Source organism: Pezoporus occidentalis, unplaced genomic scaffold (assembly GCF_034315485.1).
Source record: "Pezoporus occidentalis ecotype Australia unplaced genomic scaffold, CSIRO_AGI_Poc_V1 ctg192, whole genome shotgun sequence".
Classification (NCBI taxonomy): Eukaryota; Metazoa; Chordata; class Aves; order Psittaciformes; family Psittacidae; genus Pezoporus; species Pezoporus occidentalis.
In genome coordinates, this window is record NW_026913771.1 from 1,540,106 (window position 1) to 1,567,308 (window position 27,203).

The 27,203-nt window shown below is 39.9% G+C and overlaps 1 protein-coding gene across 1 annotated transcript in view; it reads right to left on the minus strand.

Annotated features, from left to right (window-relative positions):
* VMP1 (vacuole membrane protein 1) overlaps window positions 1-27,203 on the minus strand; it is a 67,183-nt gene that overhangs the window by 11,905 nt on the left and 28,075 nt on the right. Inside the window, exons 7-11 of the mRNA XM_062617159.1 lie at window positions 26,735-26,902; window positions 21,896-22,027; window positions 7,848-7,928; window positions 4,001-4,117; window positions 1,534-1,595 (exon numbers count right to left, since the gene is read on the minus strand). Coding sequence (XP_062473143.1) covers window positions 1,534-1,595; window positions 4,001-4,117; window positions 7,848-7,928; window positions 21,896-22,027; window positions 26,735-26,902 — 560 coding nt within the window. The remainder of the gene's footprint in view (window positions 1-1,533; window positions 1,596-4,000; window positions 4,118-7,847; window positions 7,929-21,895; window positions 22,028-26,734; window positions 26,903-27,203) is intronic.

Sequence of the window (27,203 nt, forward strand, 5' to 3'; positions counted from 1 at the left end):
CAAATTAATTTTGGAGTTTGGTACACACCAGACACGCAATCAGAAGATCAGAAGTACTAATGTCAGGATTCGTTTCATTACTGAAAGGCCCTAGAATGTTCGGTGCGACACTCCTTTTTCTTTGTCTAGCATTACTACTTCAGGTTTACGTATTTTAAAAGGAATCATTTCCAGACATTCCTCCTCTGAAACTGTTCTTGTGGAGTGTGGCTTTTTGGATGTTACCTGAAAACAGCTACTACAGTTTGTGTAGCAAAGTGTCCATCAATTCACACCATAAAACAAGTAAAAGACCTTGCAAAAACAGAAAACACCTTAGAATTTATCCTACGGATCAATAATATGTACCTAGTGAAAAACAAAACCACAGAAAGTGAAGAAAAACCCCAACCCACAACAATAAAGCTATTTAAATGTTAGAGACCCACATTTAAAACTTCAAACCGGCATCCCTGACTTTAAGCTGATCGGTGTGCTGAAAACAGGCAGTACCTTCCCCCCACCCCAAGAAGACAATTTTTCCTTTAAACAATTACGCATGAATTTTTGATGCAATCCACCTGATCTGATCTAGCTGCCTACATTTAAATTAAGCTGCATACTTTGTTCGCATTCAAGCGGTTCATGAAACATCTACATGTTTAGAGAGGTGCTGTTGCGATGCCATTTGCTGGATTACCAGGCAGGAACTGTTAACACCAACAATGCATGTTAAAATCACAATGAATTTAATGACCGAACAGATAGGTATGAAGCAAAAATCTAACATTTCATCATTGGTGTCCAACCTCCATTTAAACCCACTGAGGCAACATGGAAGTATGTTGTTTTACTTGTCCTCCCCCCCACACTAACTCTTCCTCCTAGTGCTTTTGCTTAGCTTTCCTGTTTTAAACTGAGATTTTAACTTAAAATATAAACCAGGAATCAATTACTGAAGAACTCAGTCCAAAGAAAAAACAAACCTACAAAAAACCAAAACCAACAAAAAGACCCCAAACTTTCTCAGAATCTGAACCGTTCACCCATGAAAACTGTCCCTTCTCCTCCCCAAAACCCCAGGAGGATGGAGATAAAACTTTACACAGCAAACTTCTCATTCTGGTATTTTATGAGAGATTCAGTATTTTAAATGTATGGGGTAGTTTAAACTATAGAAAATGTTTACTGTCACCTTGAGACACTGCATAAAGCACAGCAGTTCCTTCAGTTTTTGTCACAGGATCGCACTACAGCATTGAAGAAAGTCCTTAAAACTCAGCCTGTTTGCAGCTACCAGTGTGGCGATCTGTAACTGGAAAAGTGGTATCACATTTCGGGGTGAAAGTTAACTGTTGGTGCTGTATACTCAGGCCATCTGACCTTCGGTGCTATTATGTTTCTTGAAGTGCTTGAAGCCTTTGAGGGGAGGAATGAAGTTGCAAGGAAGACCTAAAATAATGTGCTGGCCAAAGCTTGCGCTTCGAAGCAAAGCGCAGTTTTCAGCACAACTCCAGTATTTTTCCACTTAATGAATGTTAAAGAATTACTCACCCGATTAGGGACACCATCTGCTCCACTATATGTTTGCTGAATGTTATAATAACGAAGAGTTTCTGTAGGAAGGAAAACATCAGTTAAGAGAAACATCTGATCAAAAGGGAAGCAGAGACAATGGGGTATGACAATTTAGGTTCCTTTCCAGCCAGACAGCTCCTCCAGCACTCACACACGGTTTTCCCTTCCCTTCCCTTTTCAAGATCTTTATTTTTCAATACTCTCTTCAAACAGAGGCAGGAGAGCAAAAAGCTCTTTATTATTCTGTTCCCTCCTAGGCTTCATTTCTTGCAGTGTTTGTGTAAGCCTGTGTTACTAACCATTCGCATCCTCCCCAAACTTCAATTCCCAGAAGCTCAAGGTCACTTTACTCCGTCAACAATGTTTTAATGGAAAAACAGTCATCACTGTGCAGAAAAATTCACATCCCCTTACACAAACACACGCACTTAAAGATCGCAGAAGGGAAAAATAATAGAACTTTTAGTCCCCTGGTTTGTGTGCTTCAGACAGAGACAAAACCAAAAACTACTTAGTGAAGAGCAAATTAAGAGCCACAGGGTACCTGTCTGTCCAAAACCCCTTAGGATGTCAGTCGCTAATGCATCGGCCTATTTGGAACAGAGCAATTCCAATAAAACTTCTGTGACATAGCTTATTTTGCAGAAAATCCCAATGTCCGGAATTTTACCACTCCCTTCTCTTCTAAGTTCAAATTTTGTTAAAACAGCCTCTGCAAATTCCACTTTTGGCACACTTGACAGCTTGTTCTTTTGCAAAGGGTGAGCAAGACTCTGCGCAGATGAGTATGCACACACACAAACGGTTCCCACAGTCTCCTTAAACCCATTTAAACATGATCTAACGAGAACTGCATTCACCAGTCTGGAAATAAGGGATGTGACTGGGACTACACAAAATGGTTTTGTGGAGGAAGAGGCCAGTTAAAAGCAGCTCCGGGATGGCCACTGCACCCGAGTCACTCGCTTCCTGTCTAGAGAAAGATTCATTAGAAGCCTTTTCCATGACTCTTACATTTCCTAAATTCCAAGTTGCAGCAAGATCACTACAAAATCAAGGCTATTGCACAAGAGTGTGCCTGAAATTAAGCATCGCAGAAAAGAGACTCCTAGTAACTAAATGTATTACAAAATAAGATGGTTTACCAACTGTACAAGACACTGGGAAATATTTTTTCACTTGCATTTGATGTGAGTGGGGATTACTACAAATTACATGGCAAACATTGTGCTAGCTAAACAAGGCAACATAAAAGGAATATTACACAAATACTGTTCACTTTCCTATGTTGCCAGAACTGAGTCTAACAGTACATAGATTTAAAAGCAAAAAAATTCAGATAATACAAAGTAAGCGTGAGGGGAAAGTTGTGCTAATTGCACATGAAGGAATTTTCAGATCTGTTTGTTGTTTCCTCTCTAAGGACTGGACAAAGCAAAATAACCATTTACAAAAAAAAATAGGAAGAAAAAAACCCCAGAGGGTTGAAAACTGAAATATGTTCAGGGCAAAAGGAAGATTTTCAAGCAGCTTGAGGAGGGTACTAGATGAGTAATTTTATAACACTAATAGCTTCTCCTATTTTTAGTGTAGGAACAGCACAGATTTTCAAGCAACACAGCTACAGACACTGCACCAGTCCTAAGGAGATGCTTAAAAACACCCAAATCAAGTCCCATCTGAAAACACTGGTTGTAATCATTACAAATGGAGCACTGTAGTTCATGATATAGCGCTAACCACACCTCCACCAGTAACGAATCACCAGGGAATCAACACTTCATCTTTCAGTGCACAAAATGGTGACATATTTTAAATGAGAGACGCAACATTTTTCAAGGCAAATGGAGATTCTGGTTGCTAAATTCAGAACATCCAATACAGCTCCAAGTTAGCAAGAAAAACTGGACATGCTCTGAAATCAGGCCCTTTCAATATATAGCCTGAGGACACCAAGTATTGCTAACCATGCTTGAAAGCTCTGGATGACGTGCCCAGAGACTCAGACTGCTTTCTGCAGGGCCTGAAAGAAATGGGGTTTCCATACACACTCAACTGAAATAGAAGGAAGCACTTAAAAGTGCCGCTTAACCAGTGAGGGGTAGCTGCAGTGCTCTTTGAAATGAGCATTCGTTACCAAAAAGGCAAGTTCATTATGAGTACGAAGTCCTTTCAGTCTGGTAAAAACCGTAGGTAAATAACTTGGCTAACCACCAATTTCCTGAGCGGTGTAGGCAGCGAGCTCATTAGTTTGTAGCTATAAATTATTCAGTTTTGAGCATAAGAAGCTGAGCAGATCCTTTATTGTAAAACCTTTGCACCAAATTAATTTCCATTACTCAGGTCAGGAAGGGAGACTCCAGAATTCATTACCAACACGGTGTAACAGTCAGAAAAGAAACAAGTCCTCACCCCAGAGCCCTGAGGGAGGTGTAGTACTTGCCTGGATGTGCATTTTAATTACTGCTTTCCCAATCAAGGTTGCACCAAAGAAGGTCCAGAAGGGAACCAGAAAGTGTCCACATGTTATCCCAGCCAGGTCAAACAGAGGGTTTGGAATCTATGAGGTGCAAGGGAGAGAAGTTTGTGAACTGCAGCACACATTTAGATGAACAGGAACACGACAGACTTTGAAACTTTGAAAAATGAACATTTTCCCCTTATCCAACTTGATCCAAAAAACTCTTGCGTCTTAATACTTACAAAAATGCTAATGTCGCACCACATAACTCAAGTTATAACTCCCATAACTCTGGGATTCAGCTAGACAATATCCCAGACAATTCCATTCTCATGGTCCCTCCTTACCCCTGGATTTTAAAAAAGCTAACAAAAAGTTTTCCATGTGAAATGCACAGAAACCACAGTAAAGCCACTGTGAGTGATTTATCAAATTTTCTCACTGACAAGCACATCGCTCTTGGAGGCCAGTGTTTAAAGTGATCCCCAGTGACTTCCATCTGAGAAAGTGCATTAAAATGTGGCATTTGTAGTCATATGTATCCAGTTTAAAAGCACTGATTAGATTTTATTAAGCATATGCACTTCATTTAATTTTAAAATATGCCTTAAACTGTTGGCTTGATGTTTGGTATCGTGATACTATCTGTAAAATATTCCTGAAATTAAACCAAGAAAGTATCCACATTCCAACCTTTTACACTTAGCATGCAGTTCAAGGGCAGTCTGTCTGAGTGAACTCATGGGGTATGTGTAATTCACAGTAGCAGTGTATTACTGGGCTAATATTCTGCAGTATTGGTGTTGGTTTGTTACACAAACAAAGAAGAGTGGAGGCTGTTAAAGACCATAAAACATATTAACTTTGACTGAATGGAAATCTGAAATCTCTGAGAAAGCTTATGAGGGTTATACATAGCTGTTACAGACCAGCAATTCAAGTTTATAAGCACCCACATCACCACCTGCATAGGAAGAAATCTGAAACAGTCTCTAATCATGCCCCGAAACGGTCTCTAAACATGCTCCACTTCAACCAACATGATTCTTAACCTCTGACAGCTGTCTTAGGCATAGGAGGCTAGTAAATTATTTACTTATACCACAGCCAGATAATTCTGCTCTTCTGAGCCAAGTCTGCTCTAGGTCTCAAGCATGTTCTTGGTTGGATGGTTCGAGGGGTTTTTGCAGGTTCACGGTCCATTTTAATTTCTGTATTGCTGTCACCACAGAGGGAGCAACATGCTCTAGGCAGGGGTAACTGTGGATATCATCAATACACCAAACATATCACAGTAAAAGTTACTCAAGTCCTCGTTGGGGTGTTATTAGCTGGCCAGCAAGGTTTTCGCTTTGGTTTTGGAAAGCAAAGGAGTACATGCAGTACTAAGAGTTGCCATAAAAGCCCACAAAGACAGGAGGGCAAATTCTCACAAGTCACAGCAAGCATTTCCAGGGTTAATTCTGGCTTTGTTCCTTCCCCAGAGCTGCCTTCACATAGAAAATAAGCTCCAGCCAACAATATGGCTTTCTTATTGCCACCAAACAATATTACATTCAGTTGACTTCACTGGATAAACTTGCAAAGTCTTAAATTCAATTTGATTGTGTTCTTATGTAACATTTAGCAGCCACTGCTTGACAGACAACAACCTGCAGGCAGGACAGTCATTACCACTTTAGAAGCAAGCTCTCTAATCATAAAAAATACACCCAACTGCCATGATAAGGGGGGCAAACAAATGAGACACCCTCTGGCACATGGAGAAGCAGCAACAAGCAAGAGAAACCCTGAAACAAAGCCCTGAAGCTCATGGGGGGGATGCCTGAATGCAAGGAGCACACCGTTGGGGGACTGTGCCTCGCCTAGAGATGCAACAGAAACCTGTAGCTGTGAATCCCTTTGCTTTATCAGTGCCTCTGCCATGTTCAGCCTCACCCTTTTCACTGCTACTCTGCAGTTCTTCTGCAAACACATTTACAAACCCTCAAGTGTCCTGTGGTGGAGTCCTGATTCCTCATCCCGCTCCCAACCCAGGACAGCCCACGTAAGTCGAAGGGAGCTTAGAGTGCGTGGAGCAGCGCAGCGAGTAGGTAAGAAGTTAAGCAAATGTTTAAGTATTACCAAGCAGGAACTACGAAGAGTTTGCACATCACCTCACGTGTTTACCAGCTCCTTCCTCACGTTCTCCATTTATCCACACTTTTCCTTGTTCAGCCACTGCAGAAACTCCTCCCTGCCATCTACAAGCTGTTGTGATTACACAAGGCAGACAGAATAGCCTATGCAGTGATGTCTCACAAGATGGTGACTAAAGAATAGCGAGTCAGAGGCAGCAAAGGAGAAGTTTAAGAGCTTACTGACTGGAAAGATTTCAAGAACAGGTTGTAACCTACATTTCCACTCTAAAACAGTTCAAAAGATGAGCAGACAGAAGTTCTGTTCCAGCAACGTTAATGAGATTAATTCTTTCCAGCTACCACAGGTTACTTACATTTGAGCAAAGAGTTAGCATTGTCACTTCTACAATTTAGGAAATTACAATTACAAGGTGCTAGGCAAGTGTGGAATTAATACCTCATCATCTGAGCAGCTGGCTAATGGCTGTGGTTATTCCAGAAGAATGGGATCGTAGGGGACCTACACTTCCCCCATCACCATGAGCACATTTCTGTGCATCACATCCCACATTTTGTGAGATAGAAGCATAAGGAACATACTCCTGCCAGTTTTCACTAAGCTTCCAGATTGAGATTTAAGCCTCAACTGGTTCAGTTCCTCTCAGAAACAGTATTATCCTAACCAAAACACTCAAATATCATCAGTGGAGACGCTTGTATGACCTCTAACTTAAAGAGGAAAAAAACCTACAAGTGGTTCATAGTTCATGCAAGTTATGACTTTGAAACTTGCTTCCTTGTTCTGCTTTCTAGTTCCTAATGACCCAAAGATATCTCCTGAGCAGACTCAAGAGGAATTACTGTGGATGGATACCCTAATCAGGATTTATACAGGTAGTTTTCCACTCATCAAGCTGCATATATCTTTGCATTTGAAGGTGTCAAGCACTATAAGCTACAGCACATGAACACCACAGTACATAAAGAAATTATAGCAATGTTCCAGCAGAATTTATAGGTAACAATACAGCTCTTGCTGTATCTTGCCAGCTAATAATCTGGGCTAGGAAGGTCCCAACAGGGTAACTGTCAGTGGGCATATGATCTGATCTGCCAAATACCCACTAACACAATGAGCAGCATGTGCCCCTCTCAGAGAGCATGTGGCCTCAACATCAAATGCCAGGAGCACCCCTGATCTGAAACAGAAACATAGGGATGTCTCCAGTTTTAAGAATGTCTTAGTTCAGTTTCTTGTAAGTCATCTTTGGTGAACTGACCTGTTTTTATCAGGTTTCACCACACCATGTTCATGTGTAGAATGAATTGTCTTTTGAAAAAAAAAGGCAACCATTCTTTTGTGATGGACTAAAAAGGAAACAGAACTCTTCCAAACCCATTATCTTCCAAGGAGAACTAGTGTCAAGAGGCCCAACGCTGAAGCTGAAGGAAGGGATAACAACTGTTCACTCCGCTTTTATGCAGCATTCACTGTGTTTGGTACTAATCTAGGACTGGAGTTTCTCCATGCTATTGTACTTGCCGGTACCACAACCATCCCAGTTCTCTAAGCACCACAGAGAACACAGAAATAGCAAACAAGGCATGAGGATCCATCTGGACTTGAATAAAACCAAGTCACAGTTCACTGCATTCATTCTGATCTGCAATCTCTGATTACAACCCCTCTGTTACTGAAATGAACTTACTGAAGCACAGGCCAAAATGCCAAAGAACCCAACCTTCTGCACCAGGTTCTGGACAGCCAGTTTAGCCCGGGAAGCAAAATCCTGCAAACAAGAAAATAAGGTATTAATGAGGCAAACCTCAAAATGAACATACCTCAAAATCTCTGTGTTTTCAGTATCAATACTCCATGCTTTGGGATTAGTTGACTAGCAACTGGGAGAAGTTTTTAAAACACAAAGGCCAATTTGAAACTCTTGGCTTAGAGGGAAGAGAAGGAAATACACACTGCTCACTGTGACCACCTGAGCACCCACATGCATTGAGTTCTGTCTTCCAAAACTCTGCAAGTGGCACACTAATATGGAAATGGGGTTTCTGGCATTTATTTCCCTGTACCTTTGGAATGCCAGGCTGCTAATACCTTATTCCTTCAACAAGCAAAGGGAATGGATTCCTTCAATACCATTTACAATGTTAAAAATGTACTTTCTCAAAACACAAAGTCAGAATATAATAATTCCATTATATCCTTCCATCTTTTCTCTGAAACACAGGATCTCAATCACAGTAGCTAATTTCAGGCACCCTCTAAAATAGAAGTGTAAAAATCACTAAATCCAGAGAGTTGAATCTAAAACTTTAAAAGCAACAGAGGTGACAGAGGTTATAACACTGGAGCTATTCTTTACAAAGCCATACTAAGAACATGCTGCTTGCTTTTATTTTGTGGTCCTCGCTTTCACCCATTCTCATGACAAACATTAGCCCCAAAGTTCACCCAGTACACAGTAAACATTTTAAAAAGCAAACCTAAAGATTCTCACAAGCAGCTTGAGTGAATTTATATAAGAATAAAAACCTTTTGAAGCAAAACTGCCCATAAAATTAATAACAGGGCCAGTCTTATCTACCCAGGCTTGACAAGAGCAGTTATAGAAAGCTCACTATCTTTGGTAAGCAAACTTGAAGAAAATAATTATTACTCTTTCAAAACCTACAAATAAGCAATAAAAAGCTTCTTGTCCAGTAGCAACAGTCACTGATTTACATTTTGTAGAAAGCTATAAAATCTCACAAGGAAATACCTTTAAACAGTAACTGATGATACTGTAAGCCCCACACTTCAACAGTGTAGAATTTTGAACATCATTAATTATTGATTAAAACTCCAAGAAAATTCATAAAAATTTAATTTAGGCCATTTTAACTGTTACAATTCTATTGAAACATTCAGTGCTACATGCCAATGACAATGCAAGTAATGACAATTGCTTGACAATGTCATGCATATTTAAAGCCTGAACTATAGACCTGACAATTTTCTATGCCAGATAAAAAACAGAGAAACGAACAGAAATCTGTGAAGGACAATTACTCTTTTTACTGCCTTTTTCAAGCAGTAACTGTTCCCTATTATAGTGCTTTAAAGAGAGTTTAATTCTCAACTTAAAAAAAAAGCAACTTCTTGAAATAATAATTTTATTTATTATACTTGATGCTTGAAAAAAACCCAACAACTTAAAACAAATACTTCAACTTAAAGAAAAATGCCAAGTAAATGAGATTTCCTTCACTTTACAGTCTGACATTTTTAACCATAAGAGAACATAAAACCCCTTTAGAATACTCTGTCAGGGGTGCACTTGCTAATTTTCACCAGGAGTAACACCCTGGCATTGTGAATGTCTCACTGCAAAACGGAATAGTTGAAATATTCAGTCTTTTTTTGAAAACTTATTCCTGCTAGTTTTCTGTGCAGCTTCTAGGATACACACAGTACGAAGGAGTGTGTATCCTAGGGAGGCTGATACCAAACACCTGAATTTAGGTTAGTAAAAATGGCTCTGGAACAGGTCGATGTGACAAGTAAAGTAAAAGTTTTCATGTTTTTTCAATAAAAGAGGGCATTTTGACACAAGTTGTGGTAAATAACAAAACATGGTGATTTCCCAGGGAGCCAAGCCCAAAAATCTTGCAACATCGAGGGCAGTTCCTTGTCAAACTAAAATCCTCTCATCATTATTTTCAAGTCAGTAAACAAAACTGAAACATGGTAATATATGATCATTAATATAGGGCAGCACTAACATCCAGAGTCGGGCCCATTGAGGATTTAGGACAAGAACTGAAAAAGATGCAAGACTCTTCTGCAGAGTGTGATCACAGAGCTATCAGCAAAGGAAATCAAATGCAGCACACTAAGGAGATGACAGGTATTCTAATTCTTTAACCCAATAGAAAAGTAGAAACATTGCTTCAGAATTTACCTACAAATTAATTGAAAATTAAAATCTGTGCTAAAGCCCAGCAGCAACACTGTCCTTTCTACATCAGATTTTGCTCTTTGAAAAGGTGAACTGAAAAAGCAGTGCCTTACATAGGAATTTCATAAGATGCCTCCCTCCCGTACTCTACAACAAAGCTGAATGTAACCATGATATTTTCAGTTCCTATTTTGTTCACCATTTCACAGTGCTCAGGGGGTTAGAACAATCTTTTCACTTTTATAAGCCAACAAAATTTTTTTCACAGCTCCATAAATCTCATTGTAAAGCAGCTTTAAAATAAAACACTGCAATGCAATTATTCAAATATGTACAGGGCATATTTCAATGGAAGTTGTTTCTATTCTAATGTTAAGATATCTATCCATCATCTTAGACTGCACTGCTAATACACTGTTGTATTAATTTTCACAAGCTGCAATTGGAAACAAGCTCTCTAGCAAGTGACCTATAAAGTAATGCTTGCAGCACAGCTGGTTTAATAAAATATATTATACAATTACATCTAGATTAACTGTTTTAACCTAGTGTAAGCACAGGGCACCACTTTTCATCAAATTTCTTAAAAGCAAAGAGCCTCCCTCACCCCCATTTCTGGCTGCTGCAAAATTAAAGTTGCCTTAAAACTACTTTCCCCCCCCTCCAGCTAAAACCACCATTTTTGTTAGAAAAGCAATGATGAAAGTGTTGAAAAAAGCATTAGAATTTTGCCTCTCAAAAAACCCACCCCAACCAGCATTGGGGCAATTTTTCTCACTTTATTAATTCATAACTTTTTTTTTTTTTTAAGTTATTTCTCAGTTGTTTCTGTAAGTTTTTCTTTTTTTTAAATTCATTGTCTATTCCCAACTGCTTGTAGAAAGCAGAGCTACAGCTCTCAACATTTCACACAAGAACTTCTGGTTTGTCTTTTTTAAACTTTCTAAATCAGCCAAGAGAAATGAAGGATTTTCCCCCCCTATTTTCTACGATCAAATGTAATCATAGCGATGAGTAATTTGCAGAATAATATAGACACCATGGTTGCATTAAAACTATGTATTTGCAGTCTTGACATTCACTTGAATAAGAACAGCTCAGAAATACTTGTTTGGTTGCTTCCTTAACTTTCATTCGTTAAGTCTTTGCAACATCTGCAATAATAATAATTTAAAAAAGCCTTAAAAGTTTCATTTCTCGGAGAACACAACCATCAGTTTCACAACTTTCACCTATTTCACAATATAATTTTTCTGTTATAAAGCCTGCACAGGGAACAATCTCCTCTATTTTTTTTTTAAGCATCTGAAATAAAAGCAAAATAACTTCCATAACTTACTGCTTTAAAAGAAAAAAAGTAAAAAAGTAAAGAAAAGTTCAGCTACTTACAGACAAAACATTTTCCCCCAAAATTAAAGCATCTAGACTGGACTCGACTCTCAGCTAATGTGATTCATTCGCTATAACATTTCAGGATACGTTAGCTCACTATGTCCCTTTCAAAGATAATTTGTTTCTTTGGTTTGGAAATAGATTTCCTGTGACTGCTACAATACAGGCAAAGGAAGGTTAAATGATTAAACATTACTTCATTGGGTTAATCATCAGATCTCAAGAACTGGAATGGAAATAGAGGCATAAAAAGGTCAGAGCTGAAATACTGATTCACAAGTCACAGCTGGCGGCTCAAGGAAGTTTGCTTCCTATCTGCCTTCAGTAAAATGGCACATTTTGTTGATACCAGCATTACTGCATCTTGCAAAAGCAAAAATCCCTCCCAAAACTCCAAACCTAAAGGGATAGTAAAGAGAAATTACACGTTTTGCTGCTGAGCAAGCTTTACTTCAATATTCCTCCTGTATTATAGTACAGCATTGAGTATAACTTAACGTGGACCATTTATCCCTATTAAAAAAACCCTCCTTCTTGAAAGAGCAAAGGGACAATTCTGTCTTAACTACAAGGCTTTGTCCCATCCCTCTGTTCTATTTTGCTTCCATTTATAATTTAATCTCTATTTCTTCTTTGTCTCTTCATTATGAAGTTGCATAAACTCTGTATTTGAGCAAAGAACATCTCACTAGATTTAGCTAACAAGCTAAGGGAAAAAAATAACTACAAAATCCACTTTTTTCCCTCTGTAACACTGATTTCTTATCAGAAAACAGAATGGTCACAGTTTATTGCTCACACTGAAATTTCCTAATTCCCAAGAACAGAGACTGTCGATGGATCCCTAGCAAGATTACCAAAGAGCTCTGAATAATCGGCACTGGACTGGTCTCCAACAGAAGATACTTTCTCAAAAGACTGCACAGATGAGCCTGTAATACAGCAGCTTATTTTCTAACATTAAGTTGCAATTGGTTTTTAGGAGCATCGAGAAAGCTGTGACTCCCTCGCACAAACCAGCTCTTCCTTGTATGCAGCAGGGATGATAGCTGTCAATACCTGACAAGCCTGATTCAGAGCTCGAAAGATCTGAGGCCCAGAAAACTTTTTCCTATCACCATTTTTTTCTGCTGTTAATACATCAAGCACGTTACAAATACTGGCATTATTGGTATAGTGGTGGATATAGCACAAAGAGGAAGGCCACCAAAGGAGGGAAGGAACATAAGAGACTAAATCACAGGTTCATAGCATGTGCATTTTCTAAGAGTAAGAACAGAGTGCTGTAACGTAGGATACAAGTACTAATGCTCAAGCAGGATATTGATTACCTACCAGATGGTAGCCTTAAGTTCAAAATAAATTTCTGGAAAGCCTGGAAGGGTTTATAGAGGATTTGTTACTCTAATAAAAAACAGGATTGGGAATGAACATTAAAAATACAAAGACATAAACAGAAACCTGGAGTCAGTGTGTTGCACCTTGACGGTTTTCTACAAGCAAGGAGAACACTTAAGTTGCTGTAGCAGTAGGGTGCTGGCATTAGGGTGCTTAATGCCAGCAGACTCCCCTGTTGCCAATGTGTAACTTACATGTGAGAGAGAAGTGGACAATCCTTCACTACCTGAGTGTAATTTATGCTATATTTTCTTACTAGAAACAATATTTAATTATGCAAATAATGAAGAACTTTTTTCCCCAAAGACTGAAGATGATGTATGAAGCTACCATCTCAGATTATTAAAATTATAAAGTCCTTAACATTTAAAAAGCTGCCTACAAAGACAGTGCTCCTTTTTATGTAAAAATCTGAGTTATGTTAAAAATGAGCTGCACAATATTTTGTTTCTTCGGCTTTCTATTACAACACAATGGAATCAAACACAACTTATGGGAGAATGACCATTTGTGGTTAGGCAATGAATTCTAGAATTTCAGAAGACTGGGAAGAATTATTAACTCATTGATATAACATATTAACTGCAGAAGAACAGTTTTAAAGAAGTCCCATAGCTACCTAAAGGCTGAGAGGTTACAACATATATCCATGCTAAGAAAGCAGTAGATCAGCAACAGTATTTAATGATCCACACAGTACCCTGGAGTTAAGATGAGGAGAACAGAGATCAAGATACAGTTGACAGTCATTGCCCATCATTGCAAACAGTTCATTACTCAGTGACCAAGGAAACCATTTCATACTTCTCCTGCAAGACATCAAAGGCAGCAGGAATATTTTGATCGTGGTTCATGACAGTACTGATCTCCCACTCCAGCTGCAATGACTCTCAACATCTAAATGTGTATGGAAAGGGCTACGGATTTCTGTTCTAGCTTTCTCAAAAATACTTCCTGCTTACTGTAAATACGGGGCAAACTAAAAGGGGTTATTTCCATCTCGATGCCTGGAGAGAAGAGGGGATGAGAGATAAGGTGTGAACTTATCACTCCAAACTCTGGGGAAAAAAAAGCCATATCATGGAAACAGGGCTCAAAAGACAGTTAAAAAAGGGTTTTCAAGGATTACTGAAAGCAGCTAAGGGAAGGTGGCAGATCTAAGCAAGCACTCAAGTCTGATAAAAGAAAGGTATTTACACAACAGGCAAAGCACAGACATTCCAGATTAATAGGACTGGCTAAAATTCTGAGCTTGGAAAGGAAATAAATTTCACTTCACAAGAAGTCAGGGTTTTCTGAGACATTAAAATTTGGAACTGGAATTGGGTAATGATGCAGGAAAGTTACAATAGAAAAATACTTCCATGTTGAAAATGAAAACACAGGTTTAGAAAGTACAATATTAAGACAACTGAACAGCAACAAAATAGTGCCTTTGACTTCACAGGCTTTACCAAAAAGACAGCAGTACCCACAAAACCTCACTAAACAGACTATGTCAGAGATCTGAGGACTTAAAGCTTGTAAGATTTCAAATCATCATGCAGAATATTCGTAGGCAAGGATGCCTATGCAGTAGATACTATATACAAATCCCAAATCATCAAGAAATCAAGTATACAGGTCAATTCTTCTACCAGCCTTTCCTAGGACAAAAATGCTGTACACAGGTTGTTGAGGGAAATGCAGAGATTTATTTCTGCAGCTGTTTGTGTTCAAATTCTTGACGCTGGTTGCATGTGAAGGGGTGAAGCTGCAATCCACAAAGATAATCAGAAAGATGCTCATCTTTGGGACTTTGTAAACTCAGACATATGAGTAACTACGATTAGTTCTTGTATAAAAAAAAAAAATTGAAGTTTCTCCATAGAAAAGGCAGTTAAACTTATTGTCTCCATAATCAGATTTTAAAACTGCTATAAGAAGAAACCAACATAAGAAGCAATAGATAGACCAGTGTTCAGAGCCGAATCCTTTGCAATTCATATGGGAGCAGAGTGTAATAGAGTGAAGTGCTCATTCTAACAGGAAGCTTTGCTTTCCCTGATCATTTAATTTGAACCTGTCTTGAAGCAAGAGTGTGAAACTTTTAAGCATGAGTTAATGGGTCCATGATGTGCTAAATAAGACATCCCATTAACATGAGCGGGAAGGAAATCAACCACCTCTGGATTAAGCAGACTAAATCCAATACCATGCTGAAATTTATAAGAAATGTATCAAAATGAACACGTTATAGAGCTTAGCAAGTGAGTAGGCACTCTCAAACTTAACACCAGCATTCTCCACAGCTAGAACTGAAGCTCTCAGACTTCTACATAAAAAGCCCTTTTGATTCACGCTAGAATAAAGAAATTTTGTAAAGAATAAGACACAATTAAAGGAAACAGTCTGAAGGAAGAGGAAGGAGCATGTCCTTTCAGTCTTATCAGATCTGCCCTATAGAGCGGTAGCCCTTTTAATCACACCCCCTGCCACCTCTACTCCTCAGTTCAGGTCTGCGCAGTAGCAAGAAGCAACATTCCCCTTGACACTTTGCAATTTTACAGTGCACAAAAGAAGATTACCATTTCTTTGCTTGCTAAAGACCTACTTCCTATTCACATCTTGTAGGAGATGTGGCACCTAGCAGAGCCTGCAGTCAATTCTGTGGAAGACAGTTGTCAGTCTGCATGCCAGGTAAGCAGCAAGGCCTGTAGGACAGTCCAGCGTTAAAAGAGATTACCCAGGGAGGCTGTGCAGTCTCCAGTCTTGGAGGGCTTCAAGATGAGACTTGACAATGCCCTGAGGAACCTGAGCTGATCTGAAATCTGTGCAAGAAGTTGGACTAGAAACTCCTTCAGGTCCCTTTCAAGATGAACCTTTCAGTGATTCCATAACGAGATACTAGCAGGCACCTACTGAAAGAAGAATGAAGTAAGTGAACGTCCTATCACCCTGGGTCCCACGCATCAGCCATTGACCCCTGCAGCTTTTGCTTCTGCAGCTGAAAGCATATGCTGGCCTTGCCCCCACCAACATGCTGGCTGCCTAAAATACCACTACAGAAGCACAGTGAGGGCAAATCTGACAAATCAGAGCCAAAGTCAGCAGCACTGAAAAAAATACACTGCTCCTTCACAGAGACCTTACTTCTAAGTTAAGAAAACCTATGCTCAGAAAACATGAGTTTGAAAGTAAATGAGCTACTTCTTACACTGCTGACAAGTCCTTTTACACACGCAAGTCTTCCTACTCAGCCTAGCCAGCAGATGTACAATGCTAAGCATACCTCTTGCTTGTTGGAAGTAGCAAAGGTTCCCAGACAGCTTAGAGAAGTGGTCTGCATACCAGACTCTTGTACAACACAGATATTTAAACAGTGTCTGGAGCAGGAGCAAAACCAACCAAGCCATTTTCTTGATTATGATACCATAATTAATGTCTATCAGTTACTGAAGGCTCTCCCTGAAAAAAAGTATTTTTGAAGCAGCTTATCTGACTCAAACTTTTGATCATTTATTGGTCTTGGAATACTGGGCAGTGAAACACCAAGTACTTAGGACCAGATTTTTCCCTCAGAAACTTGTGTTGCACATTCCTGACACACACAGGACGGGGCATGCAAATCCAGTGGCAGAGCTTAACTAACTGCTTCTCTGCGACTGCAGTGCAAGATTTCCAGCCAGCTTGGTGACATTCTTTCTGGAGAGGATCATTTCTGTTGTAAAGCAAGAGATGTGCTACTGACAAAACTCCCCTGAGCTAATATCCCCATGCTGAGTGAAAATATTGCAAAGTAATACAGATTTCTTCAGTGGCTCCATAATTTCCAATTTATGTATTTACTAAAGTAATTTTACACACTTTAATGTCAAAATGACAGAGGAGTTTTAGGGAACAGAAAGAATATTTGAAGAAGTTTAAAAAGTCATCTCTAGATTACCATTAGCAAAGGTAATGTAATGCTCATTGCTGTTTTTGCCTTATCTGTAAGCAGGTGTGCAAATGAATAGAACAATGCAGGCACAAGACTACCCCATTCTCTTGCCAGTGTCCAAAGAAGTACAGCAAGGAGGTGGCTTACACATTTGTTACTCATAGCTCCTATTGTCTACCCTCTGCCTACATTAACTCTTTGCTACCTCTTTTCTCAGGAAACCCTCTATAATGTGTTCCCTTACTTAAAGCTTTTATTGACTCATCCCAAAGCTTTGGAGAACAATTTAAAACTAAGCTGTTCCTTAGTATATTTACTGGTTATTATATTGTCCATGGAAAAAAACAACCACATTTACTATTAGTTCACTCTCAGTTTTCCATCTCTCTCCAGCATTCATGAGAAGTTTCTAAAGTAAAGCTTTAGAAGTAAAGTAAAACTGGTTAGTTGTGAATTTCCATTTAATTATGGGTCGTGGTAAAGGAGGTTAAGATACCTCCCCTACATATATTAACAAATGCAGGCATCAAAGCTTCAGGAGCACAGTGTGCAGAGACAAGCCTCCTGCTGGCAACCCAATCAGGCAGCCTAGACCCAAACACCAGCAATCTCTTGTTCAGCACCATTAATAAAGAGAGGGAGCTGATGAAGAAAAGGGGTGACTGGAAGACTGAACAAGACAAATTATGAACAGGATTTAATGCTGGGTTTACCCAAGTTATTTCTGGGAAAGCAGAAAAAAAGAAGTCGAGGTTTTCTAGTTACTGTATGTGACACTACCACTTCCATTTTTATGACAGCTGCTTTATAAAAACCTGCTTGTGGTCTGCTTTAACTTCTTTTTTCTCATACCAAATACCCTTAAAATATTAAACAAGCCAGCAGCAGGGAATCCTTTTCAAGCCAGAACTTATCAGGTACTAGTTGTTAATTTAATCATGGGAGAGATCCATCTTTAATTTGGCCATCTTCTTTTACACTGCTAATTAAGTAGCTTTTTTGCTTATTAGTTGAACCTAATCATTCCATTTGGATTAAGTCACAGTGTCATGTCAGAACACAGTGCTGGGTTCTTCAAGGAACCATGGCTGGGTGTGGTAACGTACTTTGTTCTGCTTCTGCAGAGAACCCCCACACGAAGATGTGGAAAAGCAATCCAGCTCAAGACACCGGACCTTTCAGAAGTGTGGGAAAGATGGCTTTAACATGTGTCTGACTGTCACTATCATCAAAGTTCATCAGTTTAACTCCTTGCAGACAAGGAGCCGACGCTCTGAGCAGGAAGTTGCTTGGTGGAACTCCTGATGCAATGCAAACTGAAGCAGTTGCAGCTTAGTTTAATACAAACCCTCTTGAGTCCACGTTGACAAATTCTTTAACAAGCCCTGTGGTTACAGGGAAGCTGGTTTCAGTCTGAGTCACTCCTGTTCAAACAGTTTACTGGAAATGGAGGGGAGGGGGAATTTTCAGAGAAGTCATGTGATGGCCAGACAAACCACAACCAGTAAAGGTTCAGTGGAGTCAAAAACAGGTCCCAGCAACAACTGACGCTCAGCGTGCAGATGGCACTCAACCACTTACAAACGAGTCCTGCTGCATCTCAGCATTTCTATGGATTTAACCCTTTTCCGAGTTTGTGTTCTTTCAGATCAGTACAGTTTGGAAAGTAAACAAACAGCACTGGCTGATAGTATCATAGGCAACTAGAAAATATTTTTACATGGAAATTTGGCTGCAGCAGCGCTGCACAGAAGCAAAGCCTGATGTGTAAATCATTAGTTCTTAAAAATATGCCACTTAATGAATCCAAACACTTACAGTCATTAAGGATTAGATATACAGCAAAGATATTAGCTCTTTCTCCTCTTAGCAAGAAGTACCATGATGCAGCAAGGGCCCACGCATTACATGTTATCACTAGGTACCTTGAGGGAAGCTGGTATTAAAAACTTCATTTTCACCAGAAACCTCTGTTGGCTTTAAGTGTTTCAGCATGACAGAGAAAAGATGAGAATACTTAACAACCAGCAACTGTTAAACTGGCAAAAGAGAGTCCCTGCACACGTACATGTAGACATGAAACTGTACAAAAGTATGCTTGCACTGTATTATTACCAATGTGCTGCCCCAGCACTAAGTAGTAGACTCACTTCCCCCTAATTGAGAGGTTGGTTTGAACGGCTGCACTGGAGATACTGCCCATGGCTAAAAGGGGAGCTCTGATAAAAAAAACTTCTTTGCTCTGGAATTCAACTGAAAGAGAGTTAACAGCAACGGAGATACCATTTGAAACATTTGTAATTTTCAAATGCTGCCTCAAGTATTAACAAACCAGACCGGGTTGCTCTGTCTCTATAGCATGCTGGGCTCTGCATTGTGTGGAGCTCTAAGAAAAAAGAGCCCTGCTTGTAAACCACACTCCTTCTCGAGGGCAAAGTTGCTTGATCCCAACAACAGCAGCCACAAGGCAAGAGAAGCTCCGATGCTCCCTTTATGTAACTGGGACTAACTCGCCGGTGTGCTCACCCAGGGACAAACAGAAAGGAGAAGTGACTGTTCCTTTAAAATGAGGGGCTTTTTCTGAAGTATGCTAATGGAAAGTACAAGACAGACTTACACATCATCTGCAAACTAATCAGTTTGCTCAAAGCCCAGCTCAAAGAGACAGGTCACTTGGATCCGAGATTTATGACAGAAAATCCATCAAGAGACTCTTTAAAGTAAATAGCATTTTATCCTCTGTAACTTGGAATGGGGCACTAAACCTTTAAGCTGTTTAATCCTTTTAGGTTCTTTTCTGTGTTGTATTTTAAAGCGCCAAGCCAGCAAGCACATTCCCCTCACAGATCCTTCAGGCTGGATGTTATATTCACGATCTATTCTCACCATAGAAGAGCCTCATCTGTTTCTCAAAATTACCATTGTTTTTGAGAAATAGCAGCTACAAGCTTTCTAAACAAAACACACGCAGGCAGAAACGTCAAGCCATTTGGCTTTGCCTTGTAGGCATATAGCAGCTCAGCAGAAGTAGAGGGGGAAGCTATTCTTCCAAATCTAACACCCATTTTCGTGCCTTTCAAAAAGGCAGGATGAAGCGAGACCTTTATCCTGAAAGAAGGCTCCTGTCACTTGACGTCAAACATTTGTAGAAGCCTCCATGGCATAACACACTTGTCATATCCCCCTTATGCTTTCTTAAGCATAAAGCTTCAACTTGGGAGAGTGGGAAAAGCTGGTGTAGGTAATAAAAGTTGTTATTGAGCTGCGTAAAAATAGACATCGTAACTGCTCATGAATAGCAATTCCAGAACAAAGTGATAAGCTACGCTGAAGACTGGGATTTACTAAAGGTCATAGGAGAAGGCAGGCCTGTCTCCCACAGACATCTAGCAAAAACACGCTTGAAGCCAGAAGCAAAAAGGAAGTCATATTAGCAAATGGAAAAACCCGAACTGTCAGTTTTATGAGCACAATACAATTTAATCGGATTGTCAAGGCCTCATGTTAAAAGAGTTTTATAGAAACCAAACCACAAGTGCAGTTTGAAAAGATGATTTTTTTTTTCCTGGCCATCCATCCATCCATCCATCCATCCGCAGAACAACATGCTTCCATCCAAACCCCAGTGCCAAGGAAATAAAATCAAAAGGACTGGTAAACAGCACCATCGCTTCTCTCAATTACACACCACCAGTCGCTTACGAAGGGCACTCAATGCAGCTCGCTATATTTTGGCCTGTCCTGACAAAATGCTCTCTAGCAAAGATTTTCTTCCCAAGAATCTTACTGTGCGTTCTGGAAACCACCCCTGGCTGCTCCCACAACTGTACACGCATATAATTTGCTGGGAGAGTTTCAGTAAACACAGATAGCATTTCAGCTCTCGAGTCATGTATTCGACTGGTTTCGTTGGGCTTTTTTTTTTACCACAACTTGATTTTTATACAGTTAAGGATTACTTTGCAAAGCAAAGACTGATGAGAGAGTAAAGAAAGCATATTCCCACCCCCACCCCCCCCCCCCCACTGTATCTGTAAGGAAATAGAAGAACTTACAATAAAAGAAAAAAACCTTTGTAACTTTCTAGTAGGGGAAGGCTCTCAGGAAACACAGGGGGTACTGTCAGAATTACTAGACTGTGCCCTGTATTTCCAGACAAACCACTTTTTCTCATGATAAAAGCTTCATCCATTCTTTGAAGAGGAGGAAAAAAGTAGAAGTATGTATTTGTATAAAGAAAATACTTTGGCAGAACAGTTTAAAGACAGCAGTGCATGGTAAATAGCATCTGCTGTTTTAATAGCAGTCTCATGACCCATTTCAGCTCAGTGGCAGACAAAACAGGGTGAGAAGGAAAAAATACCAAAGAGAAATTCAGTGGCAAGTAGTCTGAGGAAAAAATGTGACATTTCTTCTAATTGAAAACTTGCTGTGAACAGGACTTGAACTCCTGACCTGAATGAAAAGTTATCTATAATAATACCTGACTGACGCACAGCATCAGTTGCAAACTATGTTGTAACACAAGCAGTTTTCAGTCCATCAAGAAAATAAATGACAAGAGAAACAAAAAGGGATTCAGAGCGGTTTGGTTACATTTTCACATCAGGAAAAATATGTTTCCTCAGGCTGATGAATGGGTCATGCACTAGCCCTGAGGATGTTAGTGGCAAAGCAGGCAAATGTCATCCGAAGGGGATAAGCTGAAACTGAAAGTCATCTCCTGGCCCAGAGAGGCTTTAAATGCAGCTATAACAACCATGATTATGGAATAGCACATCCTCTACCACTGTTCTCTTAGCCTGCTTCCTCCCTGCATTTACTGTGCTTGTTCTTGGAAGTCTAATTAAATGCAGTATTTGTAGCAAATACTTTGGCCGCACTACTGTATCTGCTTCAACAAGCTGCATTCTTGTCTTCCCATCACCAGAGGTATCTCTGCCCTGTGGAAGATCTTTTTCCATCCCTGGGAAGTCCCTTGTGAACTCACAACAACTGATTTTTGGCCCATTCCCACTTCATTGGAATGGTTATTTACTCCATCTAGTTGTTCCGTGTTTTATTAATTCTGTCTGCTGTTTTGCACTGTTCTTACTTGTGCAGTCTCTGCATGTTCCAGCATCTCCTCAAATTCCTGGTACTCTTCATCATCAGGTTCAGCACCAGATAGTCGGGCGGCCCTCGCCATAAAATATGGAGGCAGCTCTCCAATGGCTGTGCCAGCACCCTGGGAAAAGAATAATTCCGATTTATTTTTGTGTTTATTCTTAAATAGGAAACATGTGATATGCACAGCCCCATGGACATTTCAAATGATCAGAACTGATGAGACCAGCTCATCAGTTTGCTTCCATCCGCCAGGCCAGACTTCTCATGATTTCAAACATAATGCTGTTCCTTTGAAACCCCACCTTTCTCCTTTCCGTGTGTAGCAAAATGCAGTTTCTCTCAGCACAGCCTATTGTGCCGCAAGTCAGTGGCTCCTGAGCCATGATCTGCAAGGTCAAAACGACGTGATCTGTGCCTCCCTGGGGCCCTGCAGAGTGGCACGTTGCCCAGCTCCGGCCAAGCTCTGGTGGAGAGGCTGCAGCTACTCACTGTGCTGCAGGCGGATAGCCAGGGGCCCCGATGTCCCACACGATCCCTGACTCAGCACAGTGCTGCCATCTCACCCCACCGCATGATGCCAGACACATTTGCTGGCATGTGACAGCCCTTGCTCCTGAAGCAGCATTCGAAGTAATCTGGGAACTCCTCCCTGGTGCCGTCATGCAGTTTACTTGTTCAGTCATGAGACTCGGTGCAAGTGTTTATTAGAAACTAGGCTTGAGTTTTACTACAGCTATGGGCAAGGAAAATAAGGTTAAGCAAAGCATGCTTTTTTTTCCTCTCCTTTAGATGGAATAAAGGAAGCCAAAAGAACCCGAGATGAAAGCATGGTTGCTTTCTCACCACAGGAAAATTATATTTGTTTTCTCAGGACATCAAATGACTCATTTCAATCTTGTGGGTAAAGGCAACTTCAGCTTAACCAAGGAAAAGAAAAGAGAAAAGAGAGACAGCTAAGAGTGAACATATGGATAAACAGAGGCTAATGAAACAGGAACTCGGACTAAACTCAGAATGGTTTAAATATAGGACAGGTAATAGTACAATAGTTGGGCACCACACTGGAAAAGTGTTAGAACTTTGCTACATGCAGATGGCTTTTCTCTCTTAGGATCAGGAGCAACAAATGCTTTTCTACTCCTTTGAAGAAGTGTGACAGCTTTTCAATTTCCTTTGTTCCTCCTCCATATGCAGCTGCAAGCAAGGGAGAATTCCAGCTGCTGTGGATATTCCAAATCAACAGGTTGTGGTTTTCAATACTGCCACTCTCTGCAGTTACCCCACTGGTACATTCCTGGTTTAAGCATACAGAGTGCACAGCCTCACATGTTTATGCCCTTGTTTTCCAGAGAAGAAAAATTTAGATGAGTGCAGCAAGCTGAACTTCATCAATCTGCCTCTTTCTGGCACAAGGGAAGATAAGCCTGAAAACAGTAGCAACAATGCTTCAGAAAAATTAACTTGAGGTTATGTTCGCAGGGTGATGCAAGAACAAAAAGTCACATTGCTTCTCCTGGCTCTGCCAATTTGCTTTGGCTTCATTTTGCTAACCGAGGAAGAGGTTTGCATGTGTGTACTGGACATGAACTTGCTTTAAATTGGGTAAGTCACATGCTCTTTATTACAAAACATTTCAGAAGCGCAACAAAAATCATATGATTTCATGTCTGCTGGAGATAGGTTCCTTAAGTGCATCGAAAAAAAGGGCAGCAATTAAGGGATCCAAACCAGTAACTATTTAACTGCTTTTTGTAACATGAGCTGTCCATTTTCACCATTGAACTTTACGTGCCAGTTTTACGTGGAGATTCCTTGGACTAGCAACATGTTGGAAAGACAGATGCTAATCAAAATACTTCTAAACAAATACATTTAGAGAAGGAAACTGGGAAATTACTCCATTAGAAAGAGTCTTAAACAGATTTTATCCTGGTCAGGACACAGGCAGCCTGTTCTGCTAATCCTGAGCAATTAAACATTTTTATTCTTTCCCCTTATTTCTTGTAAAAACAAACAAAAAAAGCTGCAACACGTTAAAAATGTAGGGCACTATTGAATTCCCTGTCCCTGTGGGATGGAAGGCTGCGAAAACTGGCACACACCTAGCAGATTGTTTTAGGGAGTCCTTCTGCAGGCCAGGACTGGTGGAGCCAACTGTTATGGTGATTGAAAAAAGCATCTCTTTCATTTCACCTAATAATTCCTTAGATAGTGATATTTAATCCTCGTAACACTCATTATCAGCAAAAAAAAAGGCTATCACTGACATGCAGGGGACTAGTAATGATTTTAATCTCTGGAAAAAACTGTACCTGATGTAAATTGGCTGAAACAGCTGCCCATGTTTTTGTGATCTGAATCAAATCTCCCGGGCCGATAAATCCCTGCACTCAAATCTTGCAGGATACTTAGTCTGGGTAGCTTTAGTCAGAGGTCTGCAAAGTCCCCACTGGGACCGACCTGCTTTCACCATTTCACATGAGAACATATTGCTACCACCCTCCTGTCTCCCTCCAAATAATCAAGGAGATTGGCCAGATTTCACATTGGAGCCTTTCAGCATAATTTCACTTTATGAGTTTAAAGACAACAGGCTGCTGGTGGTGGCGTGTCTGTTCTTCACAGGGCTCCATGTGTTGCATTAGGAGCACATCTATATGCATCCAATAATTCCTTTTCTTTAGCATTTATCCAGTATTTTTCATAATTTCAGGTTTTACATCTAAATAGAAGTTACTGGTTCCATTAAAAAAAAAAAAAAAGGATTTGAGCTCCTTCAATCATACCCAGATAAGGAATTAAACCTCATATTCCTGATTTCAGTGTAAATTATTGAGGTTTTTTTATACCAATGTTCCGATTTGCAGAAAATTGGCTTTTTTACGTTCTGGAAGTCACCATTACTTTCGTGTTAAGTGGACATTTGGTTTTAAGAGTGACAGAATAAAAAGTAAGCTTCTTCAACAGCTTCCATAAAAAGGTGAACTGGAATTATGACAAAAGAAATATACTGGAAGAAGCAGCAGCAATTGCCAACTTGATTTGGCTTACAGGAAATTAGCAAGCAATGTTTATGTACTCATGCAACATTCCAAGAAAGCATAACATTACACTAGACACCACTGGTAGACAGAGGATGCTCCCAAGGGAAAATCTAGTGGAGACAGAGTTCAGTGTGAAAAGGTAGCTGACAGTGAATTTGAAGGCGAGAAGAAAGGGGGTGGATGGGGAGGGTTGGGGAAGGGAGAGAGTGGGATACAAATGTTCTGGCTCCATCCCATTCCCTTCTCCTTTTCCTAGCCTGAATCCAGAAATGCAGCTCAAATGGGAGACTGACGGTACTGTTTGTTCTCCCTCATGGCTGCTTAGATGGATAGATGCTTTCAACGCTTTCAACTCTATTAACTCATTTCTAAACTACTTAATTCTCATCATAGTTTAGTTATTTTACTGAAGATTAAGCAATGGATGTTTACTCAGAGCTACATTTTTATTTTGCAACCCTAGAAACGTAATTGTAAATGCCGTTTTTATTACTCCAGTCTCCATTAAACAAACTTAAGCACAGGAGGATGAGGAAGAAAACAAAGAGAAATCTTGTATTTATGGTCTTACAAGTACTTGTATGTTTAGCTACTCATCATGCATTCAGGCAATTCTGTCCTTTCCTTAGAGTGAAATTTAAGATGTACTTTGCTTCTTGAGAGGGCTGTAAGTCCACTTACTCAGTTACTGTTTTGACTTTGATACTGCTATACATTAGCCTGTAATGTGTGCAACCTAACCCGAATTTTTCTAAGTAAAACAGCTGCTGGTGATTTTAAAAGTCACAGTGACCAAAGTTGCCTTAATATATCTTTCCATATCATTAGAAGGAATACAAGGGCAGACATCACATCCCATGTGTTTTCAGAATTTCCTCTCTCTCCATTTGAATTGTACAACTAAGAATAATTAAATCATCAGCTAGAACAGGAAGCTGAGTAAAATAAAGTTAATTTGGCATGTAGTTCACAGCAGATGCATCTGTGTCAACTGCGATTCAAAATAATCTACAGGGCATGAAAAAAAACATCTTAGCTGACCAAAATCCTTCCAAAAACTCCAAACTTCTATAAAAAGAGCTGTGGGAGAGGGGGTGGGGGGTGGAAGGGAAGGACAACGGAAAGGAAGTTCCAATGGCAGCATTTCCTCAGACCCTGATTCACTGAAAAGCTAACCTGCTTTTCCTGTTTTAGTGAAAAGTTTGCCATGAGGGAAACAGGCAGAGAAACAGAAATATAAAGATATGCACCATAAAACTCTCATTTAATCCAATCTATCGATGCAACCCAGAAGAATATTTCAGCTATGATATTAGGGGCTGAGTCCTTCCTGTGAGTAACTGCAACTTCACTCCAGTTACAGGCTCCAGATTTCCTAAATTGTTTCTTGCTTAACTGCATGCAGTGTTAAGACCTGACAGCTGCAGGATCATTTGGGATGCAGATACCCTTTCTGAAACTTACCTTCTACATCAACAGCTTTGAGCACCTGAGCCTTTTCTGCTAGCGTTTAGAGAAGTAATCAGCACTGCAGCTGATAAAAGACTGCTCAATAATATCCTATTACTTCTCTGTAAAGGCATTAAAATTATCCAGGGCTAGAAGGTTGATCAGGAAAGCATCTATTCACATTGTATATACACATGATGCTGCTGGCAGTGCAAACCATCACTGTTTTGCTAATTCAGTAATTTGTGTGTTTGTTGGACACAAATTATTGCTGGACACAGAAATTAAGTGCATAAGTTAAAATTGCTCAAATTTTATAAACCAACACTTACCCACATGCAGGCCTCCAGCCTGACTTTTGAGATGATAGCCCATAAAGAAATGGATCCTTCAGTTGCCTCCTCATCAGGGCAGATGATCTGATCCGGGTAAGGAGGCTCAGGAAAATTAACCGAGTTACATTCATACGCAGCAAGAGTAACTGATGCTATGTGTGGACCCTGAAAAAACACAAAAGCATTTTAGGTCAGTTATAAGAAAAGTTAAAATTAAAACCCCACCTTAATCCCTGATGGACAGAGCCTAAGTTAAAATTCAGTGTTTCTCACTTTGGGCATTAGTAATGCTACCTATGTAAAATGTTGGGGGTTTTGGGTTAAGGAGCCTTTCAGCTTTTGCCATGCCACGGTATACTAGTATGAGGTTATCAAGGAGAAATGAGAATCCTGACTTCTTAAAACCAGGAAAATTTTCAAAACTTTAAAATGTTCTCCTTAAGGTATTTATGAGCTACAGCTTTAT